The 20,900-nt window shown below is 32.7% G+C and overlaps 1 protein-coding gene across 5 annotated transcripts in view; it reads right to left on the bottom strand.

The window, feature by feature from the left end:
- LOC118190192 (protein Obscurin-like) overlaps window positions 1-20,900 on the bottom strand; it is a 735,887-nt gene that overhangs the window by 353,491 nt on the left and 361,496 nt on the right. For all 5 annotated transcript variants that reach the window (XM_085817109.1, XM_085817110.1, XM_085817106.1 and 2 more), the window contains 3 exons: window positions 7,846-7,961; window positions 3,298-3,462; window positions 2,161-2,331 (listed from right to left, as the gene is read on the bottom strand). In XM_085817109.1, the coding sequence (XP_085673235.1) occupies window positions 2,161-2,331; window positions 3,298-3,462; window positions 7,846-7,961 (452 nt within the window). The remainder of the gene's footprint in view (window positions 1-2,160; window positions 2,332-3,297; window positions 3,463-7,845; window positions 7,962-20,900) is intronic.

Genomic DNA, 20,900 nt, shown 5'->3' with positions numbered 1-20,900 from the left:
TTTGATCTATAACTTGATGAGGCTACTGACGGCAACATAAATGCATACCTTATTTGTTACGTAAGTTTTCTAGATGATACTGTAATTGTTGAAGACCTTCTTGTAAAAATATCAGTGAAGGGGCAAAGGCTCAAAACTTATTTGAAATTCTTGACAAGTTTATAACAGAAAATAATTTAAATTGGGAAATGTGTATCAGTGTGTGTATACTGAGGGCGCTCGACCAATGCCTGCTAGGTATGGAGAATTTCAAACCCTTATTCGCAGTAAAGCACCGCAAGCTATGTGGACCCATTGTATCATTCATAGGGAAGCACTTGCATCGAAGTCGATGAGCTGTGAATTGAATTTGATATTGAACGTACCATAGACGTAGTAAACTACATAAAAACTAAGCCGTTGAAAACCAAACTATTCAAAATCATTTGCATGGACATGAGAGTTGAACACATAGCCCTGCTATATTACTGCAGTTCACGATGGCTTTAACGTGGAAATGTCTTATCCCGTGTATTCGAGCTACATCAAGAAATTCACACTTTTACTGCAAGAGGAAGGACATGCAAAATCCATATACTTTGCGGAACCAAACTCTTACTAAAACTGTCCAACTGTAAGTTCCAAAGCTTTAACGGTTCTCATTCCTTTTGCAACATTCTATTTATGCGACACCAAATTTTCAGCTGTAGCTGTAATAAAGAGGGAATATCGTTCAAAGATCAACGTGGAGCAAGAAATGAGAGTGGCTGTATCAAGTCTTATAAAACTCTTTTAAAAACTCATACTCTTCTTTGAAAAAAAAAAAAAAACTTTGCGGAGACCAGCAAGCTCACCCGTCCCATTGATTGTTTCCTATTTTTCTTTAATAATAATAATAATATAATATTCTTGTGTTTAATATATACCTAAATGAGTCTCAAATTGTGGTTGTTTTCATTTCTGTGTTTGGTCACTAGTATTAATATACAGTCGTATTTAGTGAAGTGTTGTGATTTGCTAAGACACTATGTAGTAAGCAGGCTTTAAAGCACAAAACTTGTACACTTCGTTGAACACGACTAGGGTGCCGTGACAAAATACTAAATCTCTAAGTGCGCCGACAACTGAAAAAGTTTGGGAATCCCTGATTTACCGGTGTATTGATATTGTTCTGTCCGTAATAGAATGAATGCCCAGAGGACCGATGATAGCCTGATAAAATTTATTTTACCAAAAGGAACACTTTAAAGTTTTGGAACTTTCAACAAAAGTACTCGTACAACTCTTCTCAGTACCATAGCAGTTACACTTCAAACTACTAAGAACGTTAAACATAAGCAATGCAAAGCGCATCGGAAGAGCGAAGCTCACACGAAGATAATCTCAATTTTCCGAAGTCGACTCTGAACAGAACAGCTGAGAAACAAATGTTCTCTGTGGTCTTATAGAGTTCCTCCCCCTCGGCCGACCAAAAATCTCTAGTACCTTCCACTTTTCGAAATTACTAGAAGGCATATGAGGGCCCGATACGATTACAGTTACATATAGGATCTATTACAGTTATTCAATTTTATACCCATTAAAGTTATACAGGGGCCGGACCAAAACATTGCCAAATAGTCATCAAGTTTGGAAAATTTTGGCGATTTCTCGCAGAATTTGTGGACAAAAATTATTTGCCAAAACTATCGCCAGCTTGGCGATATCTCGCCAGTTTAGTAATAGAGCTATTTACTCAGTGTTAAATAGACTTGCCCTGTATTCTAATTTTTCCGGTACAGTATGTTCTCTTTCAAGCATTTAATGTTACATTATACAAAAAATACTACAATTTCACACATAATTTCAGCAAAATGATTTAGTTACTTCTGTTTTAAATTACAGTCTGTCTAAAATGCTTATAAATCATTCCCCAAATTCAAATGAAAAAAAATATGTAAAATGTTATTTGCTAGCAAGTTGAAGTTCATAGAGTGTCAAATGTAAAAAATTTATAATCAAAATGGTGAATCAAGGAAATTATAAAATAAATGTCATCATATTAATATTACTGTTACCTAGAATATAATAAAAATAAAAATCATTAAAATGATAAACTATTCAAAGTTAACATGAACAAAGAAGCATTTAAAAAGATTTTTAGTACTAATTAAAAACTGCAAGACAGATGAGAATAATTACTTATTGTGGAAATCGCAGATATCCTTGAAGTTGCCAAAAACGGATCCTTTTCTGTCTCGAAATTCTTTAGCTAACTTAGGGTTGTCCATTTGTTTGTAATAATTATCAACAACATACTGCATGTCCTTCGCAAAATCCTCCTCAGTTTCTACTAGTTCCTTTACAATCGCTCTAAAGCAGAAAGAACATAACAATTATTATAATGGGAAAAATAATATGGAACGGAACAGAGAAAAGAAAAATTATGACAGCTAAAATACGTCTTTTAGGGATTTTTTAGACATAAACCCAATTTCGATGTCATAATAATTTATTCTTAATCATAAACCTTTTCCTAATAAATTTCACATTTGTTGAAAATATGAAAATTTCTTGAAAATCAGTTACTTTGTTTTCGTACAGAACCTGGAGTCTTATAAACCCATAACTAATTAACGTGAAATATTCTTACTATCTCAAAACGGAACTAAGGACAGCGTGCTGTAAAACTATATCTTCATATAATTCATGCATGTCCTATTTCACGAGAATTAGGAAAAGTAATATTTTTTAAATGCAATTATTCTCTATATACATAACAATAGGAAAAAGAAAAGGCATAATTGTTTATCTGAAATAATAAAAAAGGAAAAGCGTTAACTAAACTAGCAAATGAAAAATTAGAGAATTACTAATAATTAAAATTCACTGAAAATGAGGAGAAATATAGCTAAGCTCAGATAATATTGATTTAACAGTTTAATTAGTAATAACTGCATCTGGTAGCAGCCTATCAAAGAAGATTTTTTTCTGTGATAAAATCTGTTTCTGTTTAGTGAAAGCCAGACTCTCGGAGAACGAAATGAGCCTTTCTTTGGGAGGCGGGGGAATCTCCTTTCCTGTTTAATATGAGAAATGATACAATTGAAAAGAAAACATTTAACTAAAACGATAGTAATATAATTAAAATTTAAGCAACTCACCATTCAAATTTTCTATATAAACAAATTGATAATATAATACATAAGTTTTAAAACTGAATTTCAAAGATAGGTTTTCAAATGAAACTATAACGTTCAGTAAAAATCAGAAAAACAAAATTGCCCTTTATATTGTGCCTTGTATATTTCATAAAAAAAATGCATCAAAGATACTCACTCTCTGTTTTGTATTGCTTCTAATTCTTTAGGATCGAGTTCAGCTTCTGTTACGACATAGCTGCTGAGCGTATCATATGCAGTGGACTTCTCCAAATAACAGGCAGGTACCCAACCCTCTTTCGGAGTTTCGTCAGCATTCATCGGCAGGGTGCGTACCAGCCATCTGAATGAAAAGAGAAGCTAATCAGAAACTAATTTCAAACAAATCGGTTATTTTATCCTGACATAAAACGTACTTTTCCTTAATAGATAAAATTTAGCTAAGTAGAGGTAATATTATGACGCATATAATATAAAGTTTTATTCGTATGAAGAGTCAAGCGTGATCTTTGAGCGAAAAGAAATTTGTACCAGATGGAGCGAGTATAAATATCAGTACTAGAGAGCATAAATAATCGTATCTAAGAAAGATATCATTCCGAAAATAATTATATTTCAAAGATCAAGTTGGAAACATTTTAATTTGCTTAGGAATACATATTTAAGCATTTTTCAAACTGTTTCTTAGGTCTAACTTAGCGTTTATTAATAATCTGTAGTAGAACGGAAATTAGCTAAGCTACATTCTCTACATTATAACTCATTTCAAATGACAAATATTTTATCCCCCCCCGAAAAAAAAACTAATTTATTTCGGCAACATACACACATATATAGCACACATGTAATACACAGTTAATCGATTATATGCACATATAAGTTTTTTTATGAACATTAAACAATATAACATAGATTGGCAAAAATTTCCAAAATAAATGCAACAAAAATGAAAAGTGAAACATTGTATTCTCCTAATATAAAAATTCTCCGGGAATAAATAGTGCAGGTTACAAAAGTAATTTAAATTATTGTCAAGTATTATATTTTAGCGCATTAGCAGGAAGAAAACTCTAAAAACTGATGAAATTTGAACACCAAATTAGAATACCTCGTTTCTCATTTAAATGCATAACTAAATAATAATAACAATTAAAAAAACCTCATGTGTACACCATGACTTCCCTGTATTAGAACACTAAGTTATACGCATTTTTTTCCTGCATTTTATTTAAACATATTTCCTCGAATTTCATTAGAGATAGATTTCTCATTCAATTAATTCAGTTCTCACTTCGCGGCAAAGCAAAAATACATAAAAACTCAAAATATCGTCATTAAAAATTGAAAGATATTGAAAAATATAAAAAAACAAATACAGTTAAAAAAATTAAGAAAAACCTTTTTACAATTAAAATTACAGTTTCTGTGTAAAAACAAAGAATTTTGGCCAGCAGGTAAGAAGTCAGATTTTTCGGTGCACAAAACTAAAAGTTTCCTTTTGGTCCCACTCGGCAAAAAGACACTGAAGGCGCAAAACGATTTAATTCACTATTCTGCTAAGTTTCAAAAGTAAACAAATATGGCTGCTACGGTAAAACAAAAATTAGGCTTAGCCGCACTTAAACAACTTTTAAATTGTTGATAATTATACAACTATTGCATGCAGATTAACTAAATGTATAAAAACCTTAATCCGAAGATAAGAACAACATAATTCAATAATTTTTAAGCAGAAAATGCACAGTTTACCAACATACAAGTATAAGAATAAAACGAACTGAGCTCATCGAGCCGAGTAACAGAGTTGGTATATATATATATATATATATATATATATATATATATTGTGAGGCCGATTGCAACTAAAAAGGGAGGTGCACAACTACATGCTATAGCAGTCCTATATACATAAGTTCAACGTTCTGAGGCTACTCGTTTTTGAGTTACGCGAGATGCATACATACGTACTTACGTACAGACACCATGAAAAAAAAATCTCTTCTGAAATCTCTTCTTCTTAAATTTTAAATCAGTTTTATAACTCCTTTGAGAGAAATGAGTCCTTTATTCTGTCCTTACGTAGAGATGTCGCGCAAAAACATCGTTAAGTTGCATTCGATAGCAGCCAAAATGGATATTTTCATCGAAATATGAAACTCGGAAATTTTCGTGACTACAATACTTCCTTTATTTCGTACAAGGAAGTAAAAAGGACCCGAACAGAAAAAATATTTAATGCCGTCATCTGAATAACATCTCTGGTTCTTAAAATGTCTTTTAACTCCATTTTTATTAATTAATGAAAATATCATATTTTAATACATAACTAGATTAATTAAAAAATTTGTAATATAGAGTAATTAATCAGAATAAAATGTCAATACTAAATGCAGAGTGGTGCTGCCAGTCGAATGTGCCAAATTAAGAACTTTCACTTTAATAAAATAATTTGCAATAAAATAATTGCCATAAATTAGTCCAATGTGCATTGCATTTGAGGATTTGCATTACTTTTATTGTTTACGCGGAATCGGAATTTCAGGATTTCTTTGAATTACGAAATTTATTGAATGTTTTACAGTCACGTATTAAAAGAAACTCCTGTCTTTTTAGCATGTAAATATATAATTTGTGTATTCTTCCCATACTATTGTCAGAAAGGAGTTATATTGTCAGAAATGAGTTATATCAGGTTTAAGATTGCGAGTTCTTTTATTAAAAGTAATTGGTTATTAACTTAACTGAGCAGTGCAATTGATTCCAGTTTGCGCAGTGCACAAATTTATCCTAAGACGAATATATAAAGATATTTCATCATTAGATCAGTAAGAAATAACTGAATTTTGGCTCATCTATTTCATAAACTGAAACTTCATATTAAAAAGGTTAATCGCAGTAATTAAATAAGAAATACTGAAATTAAAAATGACGTAACACTACAACTTTTTTTTGCTATTTATTCTTTAATTAGCCACCATGTTTCAATTCTATTATTAGAAATGAGTTTTAGCCATTTGAACGCCACATTTGCAGTTGTAGAGATGTAGATACATATTACATAGCTTATAATCACAACAGCATTCTAAAAATTTGCTCAAGAGAGTGGAACTTGTAAAGATGATATCTCGCAGCCCTAATGTTTTATATTTCAGAAAATAAGTTTCTCATATAGAATACGTTTTATATTAGTGTTAAATACTGTGGGGCAAAATTGTTTCAGATTTAATAATAGCAAATCTTAAACAGAATCTCAGAGTTTTTCAGGTTTAAGAATGAAGTAAAATGGTGCAATCAAATAGAACGTTTGAAATGGCAGAATAATAAAAACACTGAAAAAAATGAAAGATCACATGGTGATTTTTATGTTTCGTGCCAAAAGGTCTTGAAAGACATTTTTGTGTTCGAAGAGGTAGAACGCGTAGGAGAGAGGATTCAGCTAATTTAAACTTGGTTTGGCAATGAATACTGTAACATTCCTAGATAACAAACGGTAGGCACTTTTCCTCCCCCTTCCACAGATACTATCGCTCTTTATGTCAGGATTCTGCTGCTTTTCCATGTGTATGAAAGGAAACTTTTTAACGTCCTAGACAGAAAAAAGATAAAAACAAAAAATTTGTACGCCACTATTGCATCATTTTAGTTTCTGAAACATATTTGCAGCAATCTATAACAGCAATAAGTAAAACCTATAATCACACAGGCTGTTTGTCAACAGCAACTACGGGCTTAATCTTTTCTTAACCATTGATCTGTAGGTATACACTTCAAACTTTAAAAAGATATTAAAAAAAATTTTAAGGGGTATATTTTTATAAAGTAATTCTAAATGCTGTGAATTAAAAACAAAAAAAGGTTCTATGTACTTGCTTTGTAAACATTTATCGAAATATTTAACAACAAATATGCTGATTTAAATGATTTCACTGTACCTTTTTTCAAAGAAATTCAATAACTAACAAAAAATTCACGAAGCAGTCACGAAATAAAAGTTACTCATTTTGGTTTCCCAGTTCCATCACAGATATAAAAGTACACATTGTTAAATTTATAGTTGGCCACTTCGATTTGCTTATTAAACGTATTTTGGAGAATGTTTACTCTAACGTATTAAAGTATAATGTATATTTTTTCCATTTTATTATTCATTAATTACCTTAAACAAAATTTATAAGTAACAAAATAGTTTTTTTAATTAATTAATTACACTTTATATTTTACGGGAACTAATCAAAGCTTGAATTTCTTAACGGATATCTTCACGGCGCGAGCGTTTTTTGCACTTAATGCTAAGAAATTTTGTAAGAAAAGTATACGTTTAAGATCAGTATTTCCGAAATTAAAATCAACAGTCACCTTTTTCGAACACCTTTTATTTAGAAATGTCAGAATTAAATAAAGAAACATATCGGCATAACAACTTGAAAGATGCGACGTAGTTGACTATGATTCTTAAAGTTCCAAACACTCCTGTTTTATTATTTTTTCTCTGACTGAAACAATTATAGTGATCATCTTAAATATTGTAGACAAACAGAGTTGTCGTATATAATTCGTTTTCAGCATTACACTTTTTAACTAACCACAGCCTTGATTAATATTTTAAATGACAGCTTCATTATTATCATTAGAAATAAAATCATCGAAACATTTGATTAAAAATATAAAAATGAAAACAAACTTCGTAGAATGAGTACTATTATAGAAGGAAAATATAGTTATTTACCTCCTAGGCTTTGAAGCGTCGATAATTTCAACCTGTTGTCCTTCCTTCATTGCTACCGCTTCCTCATCGCTCTCCATCGGCTTAAAATCCATAATGGCAACGTACACATCAATACTCTGTTAAAAAAACAGTTTTAAATTAACAGTAAATAAAAAACAACTCCCTTTTATTAAAACATTTATTGCTATAAGAATGGAAATCTAGGAGTTTAAAGAAAATGTAAAGTGACTTATATCTCATTTTCTACCTAATAGTTTTAGAAGATCAGCAAGTCATAGATTATTCTTCATTGCTCAAAAGAATTGGTATTTGTTTAATAAGCAACATTTATAACATTTCGAAAACGGAGCTTTAAAGTACGCTTAATAAGCTGATACACTTTGTTTCATTATTTTTAAAACTCCTCGTAAAATTAAGAAGCAATTAGAATTATCGTGAATCACGTAAACTCTGTAACATTCATATTAGCATATCTGAAGCATCTAAAAATCAAGAAAACTGCTCCAGTGCCACGTCATTCCTGTCAGAAGCTAATAAAACGAAGAGACGTAATACTGATAGGAAAAATTTCTTTTCTTCCCCCAATCTCTCCAATTCCATCCAACGGCCGAATATTTGCTTGAAAGCATTCGCCATGAATGGCCTAACCAAACGATCACTTAGCCGTCTCATTACTGAGAACGTTGCCTAGTGTACATCTCATGGGGTAGACCCATACTGCAGCCATGAGAAGTGGAGAAACCACACGCATACAACTAAAACTGCTATTAGGCCTGCTAGCTACCCTCAGTAGCGCATCGAAAGCAACATTTCCAGAAGCTAATAAAACCAGTCAAATTTGCTTCGTTTCCAGCAAATTTGACTGGTTAACATGCGCAAAGACCTTCTAGAAGTTCTTCTCTCCTTCCTCTTCCAGGCGAAAGTATAATGCACTTTCCTCAGCATCGTAATATACCCTAAAAGCGTCACGCAACTGTTTCCGTTACAAACCTTCTGTTTAAATTAATGTTGAAGAAACAAGTTTCTCATAAAAGTTTCTTATAGCGTCACACATAGCTATATGCGATAACCCTATAAGCCTCATGTGGGGGGAGGGGGGTCGAACACACGTATTCATCATTTCAGATTAGCAGTCAACTTTTGCTAACTTTTATTACAGTCCAGCATGTCATGATGGCCGAATGAAGTTAAATTTCTATATTTTAATTCATTGTTTTTTAAATACGTATCCGGCCAGTGCAAGGAATAAAACTACCTAACTGTCTGATGTTTCCTGATGACAAGACGCCACTTTATGATAGATGAAAGAACCACTGAAATACTTGAAACCGTTCGCTGAATAACAAAACATACGCTGGATTTTAATGTACCATAAGTCGTGAATAGTTAAATGCAGATTCCATCGAGAAAATGTCGCGTGCTGCCTAGAGGCTAAGGTCAATGCATTGTTATCAAACGTATGCAAGACTAGATAATGTTTGGCCTAATTACAACCAGTCATTGAGCAATCTGACAGCCACTGCTAACAAGCAACTGTTCCAACAGTATGAATCTGGTATTCACTTATCGAACACTGCATCATATTCTGCTTGAACGTTTTCTATATTGACCTTTTTATGGGGGATGTGTGAAGATCTGACCCTACTACTTCCACGCCAAAACTAGCAGAACATATCTTTAATTTTGAAGAACTCCATATACATTTTCAGAATGGCAATGAGACAAAGTACCAGCAAAGCCTCCGAAATAAGTATCGATTATATCCAAGGAAATGTTGCGGTTTGATTGTATTATGTTTTCTCTACAGTATAGTTTTATAAGTTGTAAAGTTGCGCGCTTCCAACCTGCACGCAACAAAGTGGTGACTGCTGAAAACTGGAAATTAGACAGAGTCTTGAGAAGGGTTTAAGTCCCTTTTTATTCAACTTTAGAAGTTACAAATGCGTGCTCTTGACGCTCACAAACTACGCCGACCCGGCGGTAAAATAAAAATAAGAAACTAAAAAGAGATACTAACAAGTAACTAACTACGAGGCTCTCTAAACGTAACTAACGTCACCGCGTTTTACAATACCGCTGATAATTCAGCAAACTCTGAATATTACGTTGAAAGATTAACAATTCGCCGAGGCAAGCAAACAGGCCGAAACACGTGGTTCTTCAATTTCTAACTAGCCACCTCCACACTCGAGAAGCAAGAAAGCACACCTACGAACTCGTTTCCTTTCTATTTAACTCAGAATACTTCCGCTGATAATTTGAATCCTTGCGCGTTCTACTAAAATTTACATACTCTGGCATTGGCAGTTCCAGGGGAAAGTAAGGCTTGACAGGAAAGATAGTTTAAACTTAAAATAAATGTTAGTTAAAATAAATATAAACCCTACAAAGTTACAACATAAGCCTACAAGCACTTAAGTTGCGTCAGGCTAAATTAGATCATGAAACTAATGAAGGCACAGAGTGTATTTTACGCTCTCCTTCCAATCAGTTGGCAAATATTAGTAACATGCGATATACAGCCAGAATGGTTACATAATATAATAAACACTAAGCACACTTCCCGTTTTAACCTTGAATTTAAATCTTCCACCATTACGGCATGCTTTATCAGTTTCCCTTCCGAATTTTCTTTCCAGTTTCTTAAATACTTACTTTTCTAATCATATTCGAAAATCAGCAGTGGCCTCGCAGGAGTTCGAATTCCTCCGAGTCTTTCAACTCTAGTCGGATGGACTTCCGATTGCACCACGAAGGCACACGGTAAGGAAAAACAGTCCCTCACAACTTAAATTCAAATTCCTGCATTCTATTAGCTTCGTTAAATTCTGTTCCTCAAATTGTTTTCAACATTATAATATAAAAGTATCAGTAACAGTATAGAAACAAATTTCATTCTATGATGTACAACATAAAAAGTATCAATATTCAGGTAAGGAAACAATTACATTTACATGTCTAGCAAATTAAAACTGAACTGTAAATGTTATTTTTAAATGTACCGTTATTATTTAAGCGAAATATAATGCAATTTAATTAAATGAATTAATATAAAATTTTAATCGCTATAAATTTTATTCACCTTTCCCCAGATAACCTCCGAAAAATACAGGTGGCCTCAACATTTGCTTTGAACGTAAAATACAAGTTTTTTTTTTAACTACATAAGAAAACATCATAATATGTGTTCTCTCGTACCAAAGAAACGGGATCCGTTTTAAAGAATATTTATAAAGCATTCTTTTAATTAACGGCTCAAATCTTAATGGTTAAAAAACATTTCTTCAGACGTAAAATGTAATTTTTGAAGTTGATTAATGTTTTTTTTTTTTTTTTTTAAGTCCAAAGGGATTTGAATCCCGAAGGACTATTAGTTTCGTTTTGGCATTTTGCGTCGGACTCATAAACGTCGGTTCACTTTTCAAACTGTTGCCACAAAATGTTAGAGTCCTGCATTATATTTGAAGAAATTAAATAATGAAAAATCTGCATAAATGTATGTATATTTCTCGTATTGTGATAAAACAATGGTACATAGAGTCATCGAATTTTGAATAACGTAATCCTCCAACGAATATGAGCATGTGGAAGACCAAATTTGAAATTTGTTTTATGATCGATTTCCTATTTTTTAAAACTTTGACGAATTTTTGATTAACAAACTCAAGGATTTCAAAGCGAGCAATGGCAACGTTATGCAGAAAAAACATTTTTATCTCCGGCGCGTGAGTTTTTGTATCGGAAATTCTAAAGATATGCTCATTTTAAAACTATTTTGCGATATTCCTCTTGAATTGAATTTTATGGTTTAAGTACGAAGAACATGATGTTTAACAAATAAAGATAACGCACAAAATGTTAAAAAAAACGTAATTTAATTTGGACGTAATTTAAAATCTGAAACATTTCAGATTTTTTTTTTTTTTTTTTTTTTTTTAACAAACGGCTAATTTTTGCTAAATATTTAGTGATGAAAATCTATTTGATTTCTAGTTCTAGAGCTTAGTTGAAGTGCTCACTATTTTTGGATCTGATCTAATATCTTTCTCGATAATGCCATTTTCTAAATTTGCATCACTTAAAGTAACCACCTTTCCGTCTGCTCAGGTGAGAAGTTCTCTTAACCTTGGTAAACGCTTTTGTTGAATCGCAACCTACTAATTCAAGATCTAAATTCAAACCCGGCGCCATACATTGTCTCATGCGAGCCCCTGAGAGGCATTCTTCCAGATTAGCGGAAGGATACAAAAAGCGGTCATTGTCTGTCACATATAGTGATCTCAAGGATTTTACATTGAAAACATCAGCTCAAAAGAAAATTTTTTGTTGCTTAGAGATTAACCTTTAAATGCTTTGCGATGATAATAAGCGAGAATCATTTATAAAATGTACACTGAGACATTTAACACTTCTTAATTTTTTTAACTTTGTTATGTATTCTGTTATTCTGTTTGTTATGTATTCTGTTAGTTTATTATTTATTTATCGCTTCTTTATAATACATATTTATAAGTGCGTTTTTCAAAACTTTTGATGCATAAATATGTACTTATTTACATTATGTGTTTATTTACAATATGTTCCATATTCAGCATCTATTTTTTCAAAAAAAAGAATTCACTTTTTAAGCTCTCATACATCTGTTGCTACATAATAAATTTATGTTTAAAGTTTAATTTCATAGCAGATGGTCTTTACAGTTACTATTCTAAATTCTTAGTTTTAATTCAGTTTACATGAATTAATTGAATAATGAAACAATTTATTACATAAATTAATTAATATCAAAGAATGAATTAATGTTTTAACATAAACAACCAAAGTTTTATAATTGCTGACTTTGGCATCTGACAAACCCAAAACTAAAACGAATTAGTTTCGGAAAAAATAACACAATACGTATTGTACACCACAATTAGAAACAACAATCAGTGAAACTTTTAGAATGAGCTTTCCTGTCCACATTCGTTTAGCAAGAGGAATGTTTTGGCAAGGACTCCAAAAAACATGATCCGATGTCTCTCAAATTCATATAAAATGGCATTTCTGCATTCACATATTCCAGCTATTTCTAAAGCTAAGTATTTAAAAACCTGTTTATTCATTTAAGAATTCACACAAAATGTGCATGCCATACGGCCAAAATTGTCAAAATAAAGAAGAACGTACTAGAGAGGTTTCGACTAGTTCATTCTCTGTCGCAAACAATCAGTCATCAGATTGCAATACGTTCTACACCAGGGATAGGCAACGTGGTTCCTGCGACACAACTTTGAATTGCCCGCTGATAAAGTATCCAAATTCTAAATATTAGATATTTAGACAATAAATGCCCATAATTGTAAGGAATAATTTTAGAAAAATTTGCATTTTATCTTCGTCATTTCAACAACTGTGCGAATTGTATAAATAAATTTCTGACAGAAAGAGAATTTTAGCCAAATGTAGATAACATTACATGATTAGATAAATCACTTTTTCGGCTATTATCCACGTATACTCTGTCCAACAACGGTATGCTACGCTTTACATCCGTAACCTCTGCTCATGCATAACCTTGTCATTTATAAATTTGTGCTTCGAGTTATAAGCAAAGTACGCATTCTTCTCTTTAAAAGATATAGGCAACACACCTTTTCAGATGGTTGATATAAGTTGAGATAAGTTTCATTTCAACCTATTATTACGTAAAAATTTCTTTTAATACCCACATAAATTTATTTTTATACAATTATTCATTTATATTTATTATTGTTATTTTTATTATGTATTTATTTCTACTATTATCGTAGCCGCCCCACGGTTCCGCCGAACTCCTGAGCTTCTTAAATATGTCATTCTAGTAAAAAATTTTGCCGACCCCTGTTCTACACATAAGTATGGCGTACAGTTTGCGTAGCATCATAATGTATGGAAATATAGCGTAAACATTGTACTGAAAACGTCCTCTACTGACACCTAAGCACACTGACACATAAGAAACGCAGAAATACTGATGGTGCACAGCACGTAGTTGCATACAACGAAGATCTATATTAAAGAGGAAACTCGACACTCCAGTAAGACAAAGTATTTATTTTCATTTCAATTGACATTTGGAGCCACAATATACTTTGTAACCACAATATGCATCATATTATCCAATAGGAAGCTCACCAAGAGAAGGTTTTAGTTTAGGTTAAAAAGGTTTCAGTTCTCAAAATTTTGTGCTCAAGTTCTGAATTAGCTACGTCATCGGCGTTACGCAAGCCATGTGACATAGATTAATCTAGAAATGGAGCAGTCCAGAAAAGTTATTGCTGCTTTTAGAATACAGAGAGGAAATACCCGAAGTAAAAATGAGTAATTAAGAGGTTATTACTAAATTAAATTATAAAGCTGATTTACATTTTTTATCTCTCTCTCTCTCTCTCTATATATATATATATATATACCGGGTGATCAAAAAGTCAGTATAAATTTGAAAACTTAATAAATCACAGAATAATGTAGATAGAGAGGTAAAAATTGACACACATACTTAGAATGACATGGGTTTTATTAGAACCAAAAAAAAAAAAATACTGTTATCGGGCCTTTTTTCTTCAAGGAAATGCATGATTCTGGTTTTGTAACTGCTATCGTGACGAGTGAGAGGTACGCCGATATGTTACAGAATCGCATCGTCCCCAGCCTGGCTGATAAACACCTGCTGGAACGTACGATTTTTATGTAGGATGGCCCTCCACCCCATATTGCTAGACGCGTGAAAGATCTCTTGCGCGCGTTATTTGGTGATGATAGTGTGCTCAGCAGCCACTTTCGTCATGCTTGGCCTCCTAGGTCCCCATACCTCAGTCCGTGCGATTATTGGCTTTGGGGTTACCTGAAGTCGCAAGTGTATCGTGATCGACCGACATTTCTAGGGATGCTGAAAGACAACATCCGACGCCAATGCCTCACCATAACTTCGGACATGCTTTACAGTGCTGTTCACAACATTATTTCTCGACTACAGCTATTGTTGAGGAATGATGGTGAACATATTGAGCATTTCCTGTAAAGAACATCATCTTTGCTTTATCTTAATTTGTTATGCCAATTATTGCTTTTCTGATCAGATTATTGCTTTTCTAATTATTGCTTTTCTAATAAAACCCCATGTCATTCTAAGTATGTGTGTGAATTTTTACCTCTCTATCTACATTATTCCGTGATTTATTAAGTTTTTAAATTTATACTGACTTTTTGATCACTCTGTATATATATGTGTGTGTGTGTGTGTGTAATAAAAAAGCAAAGAAACATGTATATGTTTTACATTATTATATTTTACAACGGATTTGAAAGCACAACATTATTTTAAAAAAAGGTATTTTTGCTTATTTAGGCCACATTCGAATTCTAAGATGTGAAACTTTTACTGATGAGTACTTCCAAAAAAATTCTGTATGTTTAAAGGAATTACAATAAAAATTTTTTATTCTTGGCCGCGGATTTCTCTATACCTACTTACTGTTTTGCTTTGTGTTGAAATGGCCTTCTGAAATGCTGTTTCATTTAGTACTTCATATTTAAACAATACCTCCTGATCGTTAACTGGGATAATTGTTCATATTAAAGTTATACTGAGAAACGATTTGCTTTCATATAGGGGACATGAATAGGAAATACAATAAAACTTTGGATATATGATGCGATAAAATGTATTTGTAGACAGTAGTTTACCTATAACTGTAGTGTTCGGCGTAAGTAAGTGTAACTGTAGTGTTCGGCGAAAGATTTAATGAAGCTGCAAGGCTGTTGCACCATAGTTCAGTGTTCCAACTCAAAAAATTATGTCAATTCACTGAATTTCCCTTTACGTTAAAAATATATATATATATATATATATGAAATACACACCCTAATATTGCAGTTGTTGTTGTTACTAATCTCCATGCCTAGGAATATACTAAACGAGATCCACGAGTCCATTCACCTTTAAAAAATCGAAACCAGCTTAGGAGACCCGTAAAGGTCCACAAGAGACAACTCCAGGCACTCAAGGATATGTGCCAGTATATACACATATATATAATAAATTATGTTAAATATAACTACATATATATAAAATTCATTCTGAAAGTCCTTATTTCCCCTATTTCATTTTTTTCCATATATATATATATAACTAGATTATTAAATTTTAACAAACTTGTATATACGGAAAAAGCAAGTTTAAAGTTAAAATAATTAAAAAATGTGCAAACATATAAAATATTTAATTTTCGAACTAACCTACAATATCATTTAACTTCAGATAGCATAAGTAAATCAAGTGCAAAACCAAACCATAAAAATAAATTCACCAATTTAGCAAATTAAAATTAATCTAAATTTTTTTTAAATGCATAAGTGAATGACTGTTGAGCAGGCAGGAGACAGACTTATCAAGGGGAAGTTGCCTCCAAACCTAATTGTACAATCATTCAATTCGTGTTTCGTCATTCATGCAGGCAAGGGTAAAAGTCAAAACCAAAAGTAAATACATAGTGAAGAATGTCCAAAAAGAAATACCAATAAAGTGGTACCTGAGAAATTAGCAATTAAAATAAAGGTTTAAAAGGAAAATACCAATAATGAAGTATTTAGAGAATTAATCAATGTAAAGTCTAGTATTAAATTAAATTAAAAAAATTTTTTAAATTCAATTTTTCAGAAAAATTAATTTAGAAACCAATGCATTTTAGAAACCTTTGTCTACAGAAACCTCCCCGACACGAATATGCATATCAATCAAAAAGAAACTAAAAAGGAACTAGACATAATTTATATAAACCAATAAGAAACTAAAAAGAACTAATTCATAATTTATAAAAAACAAATAAATACTTAAAAATATAATTACATATCTTGAAAATACTTAAATATTACATAAAAAATACTTAAAAGCAAGCAAATAGTAAGTTTTAATTCTAGCTTACCTACCATATTAGCGTTGGGGTCTGTAAAAGTATTTTCTAAGTGATGTAAGTGTGTTCTGCAAATTATATAGATGGCGCTTATGTAAGTAAAGTTGAGTGCCAAGCTGCTATCTTTGTTTTAATAAAAATTTTGTAAACTTTAATATTAAAAAAATTAAATAATATTTAAATCTAGAAAAAATCAAAGAATATCCTAAGAGTATGTAATTCAAGTTTAAATTTTAACTGACCAACTATTTACGGTAGGGAGTTTAGTAGCTGAGCCAATCAAGAGATGTAAGTTTGCTCTGCAAATATCATAAAAAGAGTACTCTAATTGAAGTAAAGTACAGTTAAGTGGTTATTGTGAATTAATAAATGTAAACTGTTTGTAATGTTAAATGTGGGTTGCAAAATTGTGTATATAATGCAAATAAAAACGTTAAGTGAAAAAAATTATTTTTTAGTGAAAATTGCAAATTAAAAAGTAATAATTAAAAAGTAATTAAGTAAAACTGAAATGTTTAAAATTTAAAATGTTTTAAAGTAAAATTTAAATTAAAAAATTCTTAAAATGTCTTAAAAAATTCCCAAAATTTTTTTAATTTAAATTTTGAAATGAATTCCTAAAAATTTTTTATTTATTAAATTGAATTCCTTAAAAAATGTTTATTAAAAGCTAAATTTAAAGAAAGAAAATATTGAAAGTTTTAATAAACTGCACCCTTAGTTACACACGGTAATCTTTCTATACTCAGTATCGTATCTCCGATACTGAGTAATGGTCTGCAGGGCTTACTTTATTCCATCATAAACTTCCTCAAGGGACACAGGCATTAGAAACTCAGTCTTTAACAAACCTCCAAAGAAAGAAATGGCATGGTGTTCAATCCGGTGAACAAGGTGGCCAGGAGAGAAGGTCTGCTGTTGCAGCACGTCCAATCCAGGGATGGTGAAGAAGGTCTAGTACATTCCTGTGAAAATAGGGCGGAGCACCGTCCAATTGCAAAATGTAATCATCGTAATTGGTGTTCATCTGCAGTAACAACTACGTTTCCAACATGTCCAGAAATGAAATTTCCAGTTTCACCGACACAGTTTCTTGTTCGAAATAAAATGGCCCGTGCGTTTTCTCGCGGGACACCGCGCAGAATATGTTCACTTTTGTAGAGTCACACTGATACTCTATCTGCGTATGTGGCTTCTCACTTTTCCAGATACGGACATTATGTTTGTTCATCTTGCTGCTTACATGGAAAGTGGTTTTATCGCAGAAGATGAGTCTTTCTACAAAACCATCTTCCTTCATTTTTAACTGCATCTCTTCACAAAAGTCCCGCCTTTTTTAATTTGTCTGCTGGTGTAAGGGCCTGCACTAATCCCAAACAGTACAGTTTGAAACATAGCCGCTTACGCAAGACTTTCCACACCGTATTCTTTGGCATGTCCAATTCCCTGCTTGTTTTACTACCGTATACGCTCGTGTAATGTCCGCACTTCAAATTTACAGATAAAATTTATGTAAAAAAAATGTGACCCGTACAGTGTCCGCAGCCCAAAACCGAAAGAATTTCTTATTTTAAAATATATTTTTTTAACATCGCCTTTTCCCGTTTAGTCAGTAACATTAGAAAATAAACATCTTTAAAAAAAGAATATGCATTTTTTTTTTGTCTTTGGTTGGCGCCAGGATGGATAGCAGAGACTTTCCTTGCATTCTGGCACAGCTGTTATTCAGTCATAACATCGGCGCCAGCAATCCACTCGGCAGAATCGATAATAAATGAAGGCAGTCCAAACAAGGTTTTCATCACACAGGGCTTCCAAGAAATACTGTTTTGTAATGAAATTACTTTTCCCTCCTTCCTCCTTGGAGCATTCGCGTATTTCAAGATTTCTCTTTTCATTCATAGCATCATTTGGAATTCGTGGTAGTTAGCAAGTAGCGTGCTTGAAATGGGAAAATACAGCAGCTATACAGCGGCTTTAAACTGAAAGTCGTAGAATTTTCGCAGGAAAATGGAAAAAGAGCAGCAGCAATAACATATAAAGTGGACCAAAAGTGTGTGCGCAATTGGAGCAAATAACGTGTTCAGCTGGCTGTAACGAACAAAACAAGACACGTGTTTCGTGGTCCAAAATGTAAGTTTCCGAACTTCGAAAAAAAAAGTAGTTGCGTATGTTTATGATATGCGTGCTCAAGGTACGCAGTAACACTGGAGATGCGCCAAATAAGAACGCTTGCTGCGGCACGAGAAGACATTCCTACATCACAATTCAAGGCGAGTGAAGGCTGGTTGCGGCGAATGACGAAGCGAAATGGATTTTCATACAGTGATTCAGAAGAGAATTTGTTTTAAATAATGTGTGCAAGATATTAAAAGAACCAACGTTTATTTAATTTGTGTGAAAGTAAACATTAAAATTGCAAGTGTTAGTTAATTTGTGCCTCTATATTGTGCTCTTGTGCGAACTAATACGCGCCGAATGTTGATAACTTAAGCGGGGTAATATGTGGATAGGAGAAAGTGAGTTTGTAAATTTAATGTAGCTATTAGACAATTTTAAATTTGACACTTTTATTACTTGTGCCATTTTTTTCCACTTAGAACTTAACTTGGCTGTTTGAAATGAAATTTACACCCAAAATTACTCACGAGAAAAAGAGCGACATTTGAACGTAATCTGAAATTAATTTCACGTAATCTGAAATCCAACATTCTCCCACCAACAACAGCTGAAACTCCTATTAAAACTATAAAATATTAAATGGTAAATAAACACAGTATTTCAAAATTAAATTAAAAAAAAATATTCTGACTACATTAAAACTCGCACTAATTACAATCACGGAAATAAAGCTCTAGGTTTGCCACAGGAAAACATACAGCCGGAAACCACAACCAAATCAAAATCGCGGCAAATTAAAAATTCTCGCCAAGTTTGGCGCTCACACCGATTATGGAAGATTAACCAAAAACGTATGCAGAAAAAGCATTACGTTTTTATACTGCCCAATATATGATGATGTGTTAAAATGTTACGATACTTTAGGTAATCTTCTGAGAAAATGTGTCAGCAGTCATATCACAGCCATTTAACTTTTGCTAGTCATATCACAGCCATTTAACTTTTGCTAGTCATATCACAGCCCTCTAATTTTAGAAAGTATGTGTATTTGTTCGCTAATAACTCAGTAACTACTATAACTATCGTCACCAAACTTTCTGCAGCTCTTTTCTGGGTCCTTGAAAAGGTAAACGTTCACTTTCTTCCGCCCCCAAATAGGTAAAATCAAAGATAGTGATTAAAAACTCTTAGAACACTAATGTTCGGCCTCATTTTTCCGAGTGGCAATAGTGCTGATATATATATGAGAGATGAGAGATATATGATATATGAGAGAGAGTTATCGATTTGATGCGATTTCATCAAAAAACATAAAATAAAAAAAAATAAATAAATAAAATAAAAATAAAAACTGATTTGAATTTTGGAAAAAAAAATCACTTTGAGGTACACTGGCTCTTGTCTGGATGCACCTATGTACCAAATTTCGTAACCCTCGGTCTATTACCTTAACCGCAGCACGAATGAAAGACACACACAGACAGACAGACTCTTCTTTTTATTACACTCTTTTGCAAAACAATCGCAGCACCATGAAGGAAGAGGTTGTTTTTGATGAAACTGAATATGTGTATAGCTCATACACAGATAATAAAATGATTAAAAATCAAGGTCATAGTACCTGTTCACGGCTCACAATCATGCATTGAGTGTTCAAATTAGTAGTTGGTCGAACTGCCCCTGGCGGCAATGCATGCTTGAATTCGTCGAGGCAAGGAGTGGTAGAGGTTCTAATGTTATTCTACGGCACATTTTGCCAGGCATTCGTCAGTTGTCACTCCAGATCTGCAACATTTTGTGGTGCTCGAATCTGGCGGCCTACCATGCCCCAGACTTGCTCGATTGGTGAAAGGCCTGGTGACTTTCTGGCCAAGGAAGAGTATCAGTAGCACGGAGACAGTCTAGAGATATGCCAGCGGTATTTGGCTGACATTATCTTGTTGGAAAAGGGCCCCAGAATGACGTGCCAGGAAGGGTAATGCAACCGGCCGCAGGATAATA

The sequence above is a fragment of the Stegodyphus dumicola genome, chromosome 5 (assembly GCF_044657685.1).
Source record: "Stegodyphus dumicola isolate Sdum_Otavi_A_Nest chromosome 5, ASM4465768v1".
NCBI classification, from domain to species: Eukaryota; Metazoa; Arthropoda; class Arachnida; order Araneae; family Eresidae; genus Stegodyphus; species Stegodyphus dumicola.
Note: the sequence above shows the minus strand (reverse complement) of the source record. Positions and strands in the feature narration are given on the sequence as shown.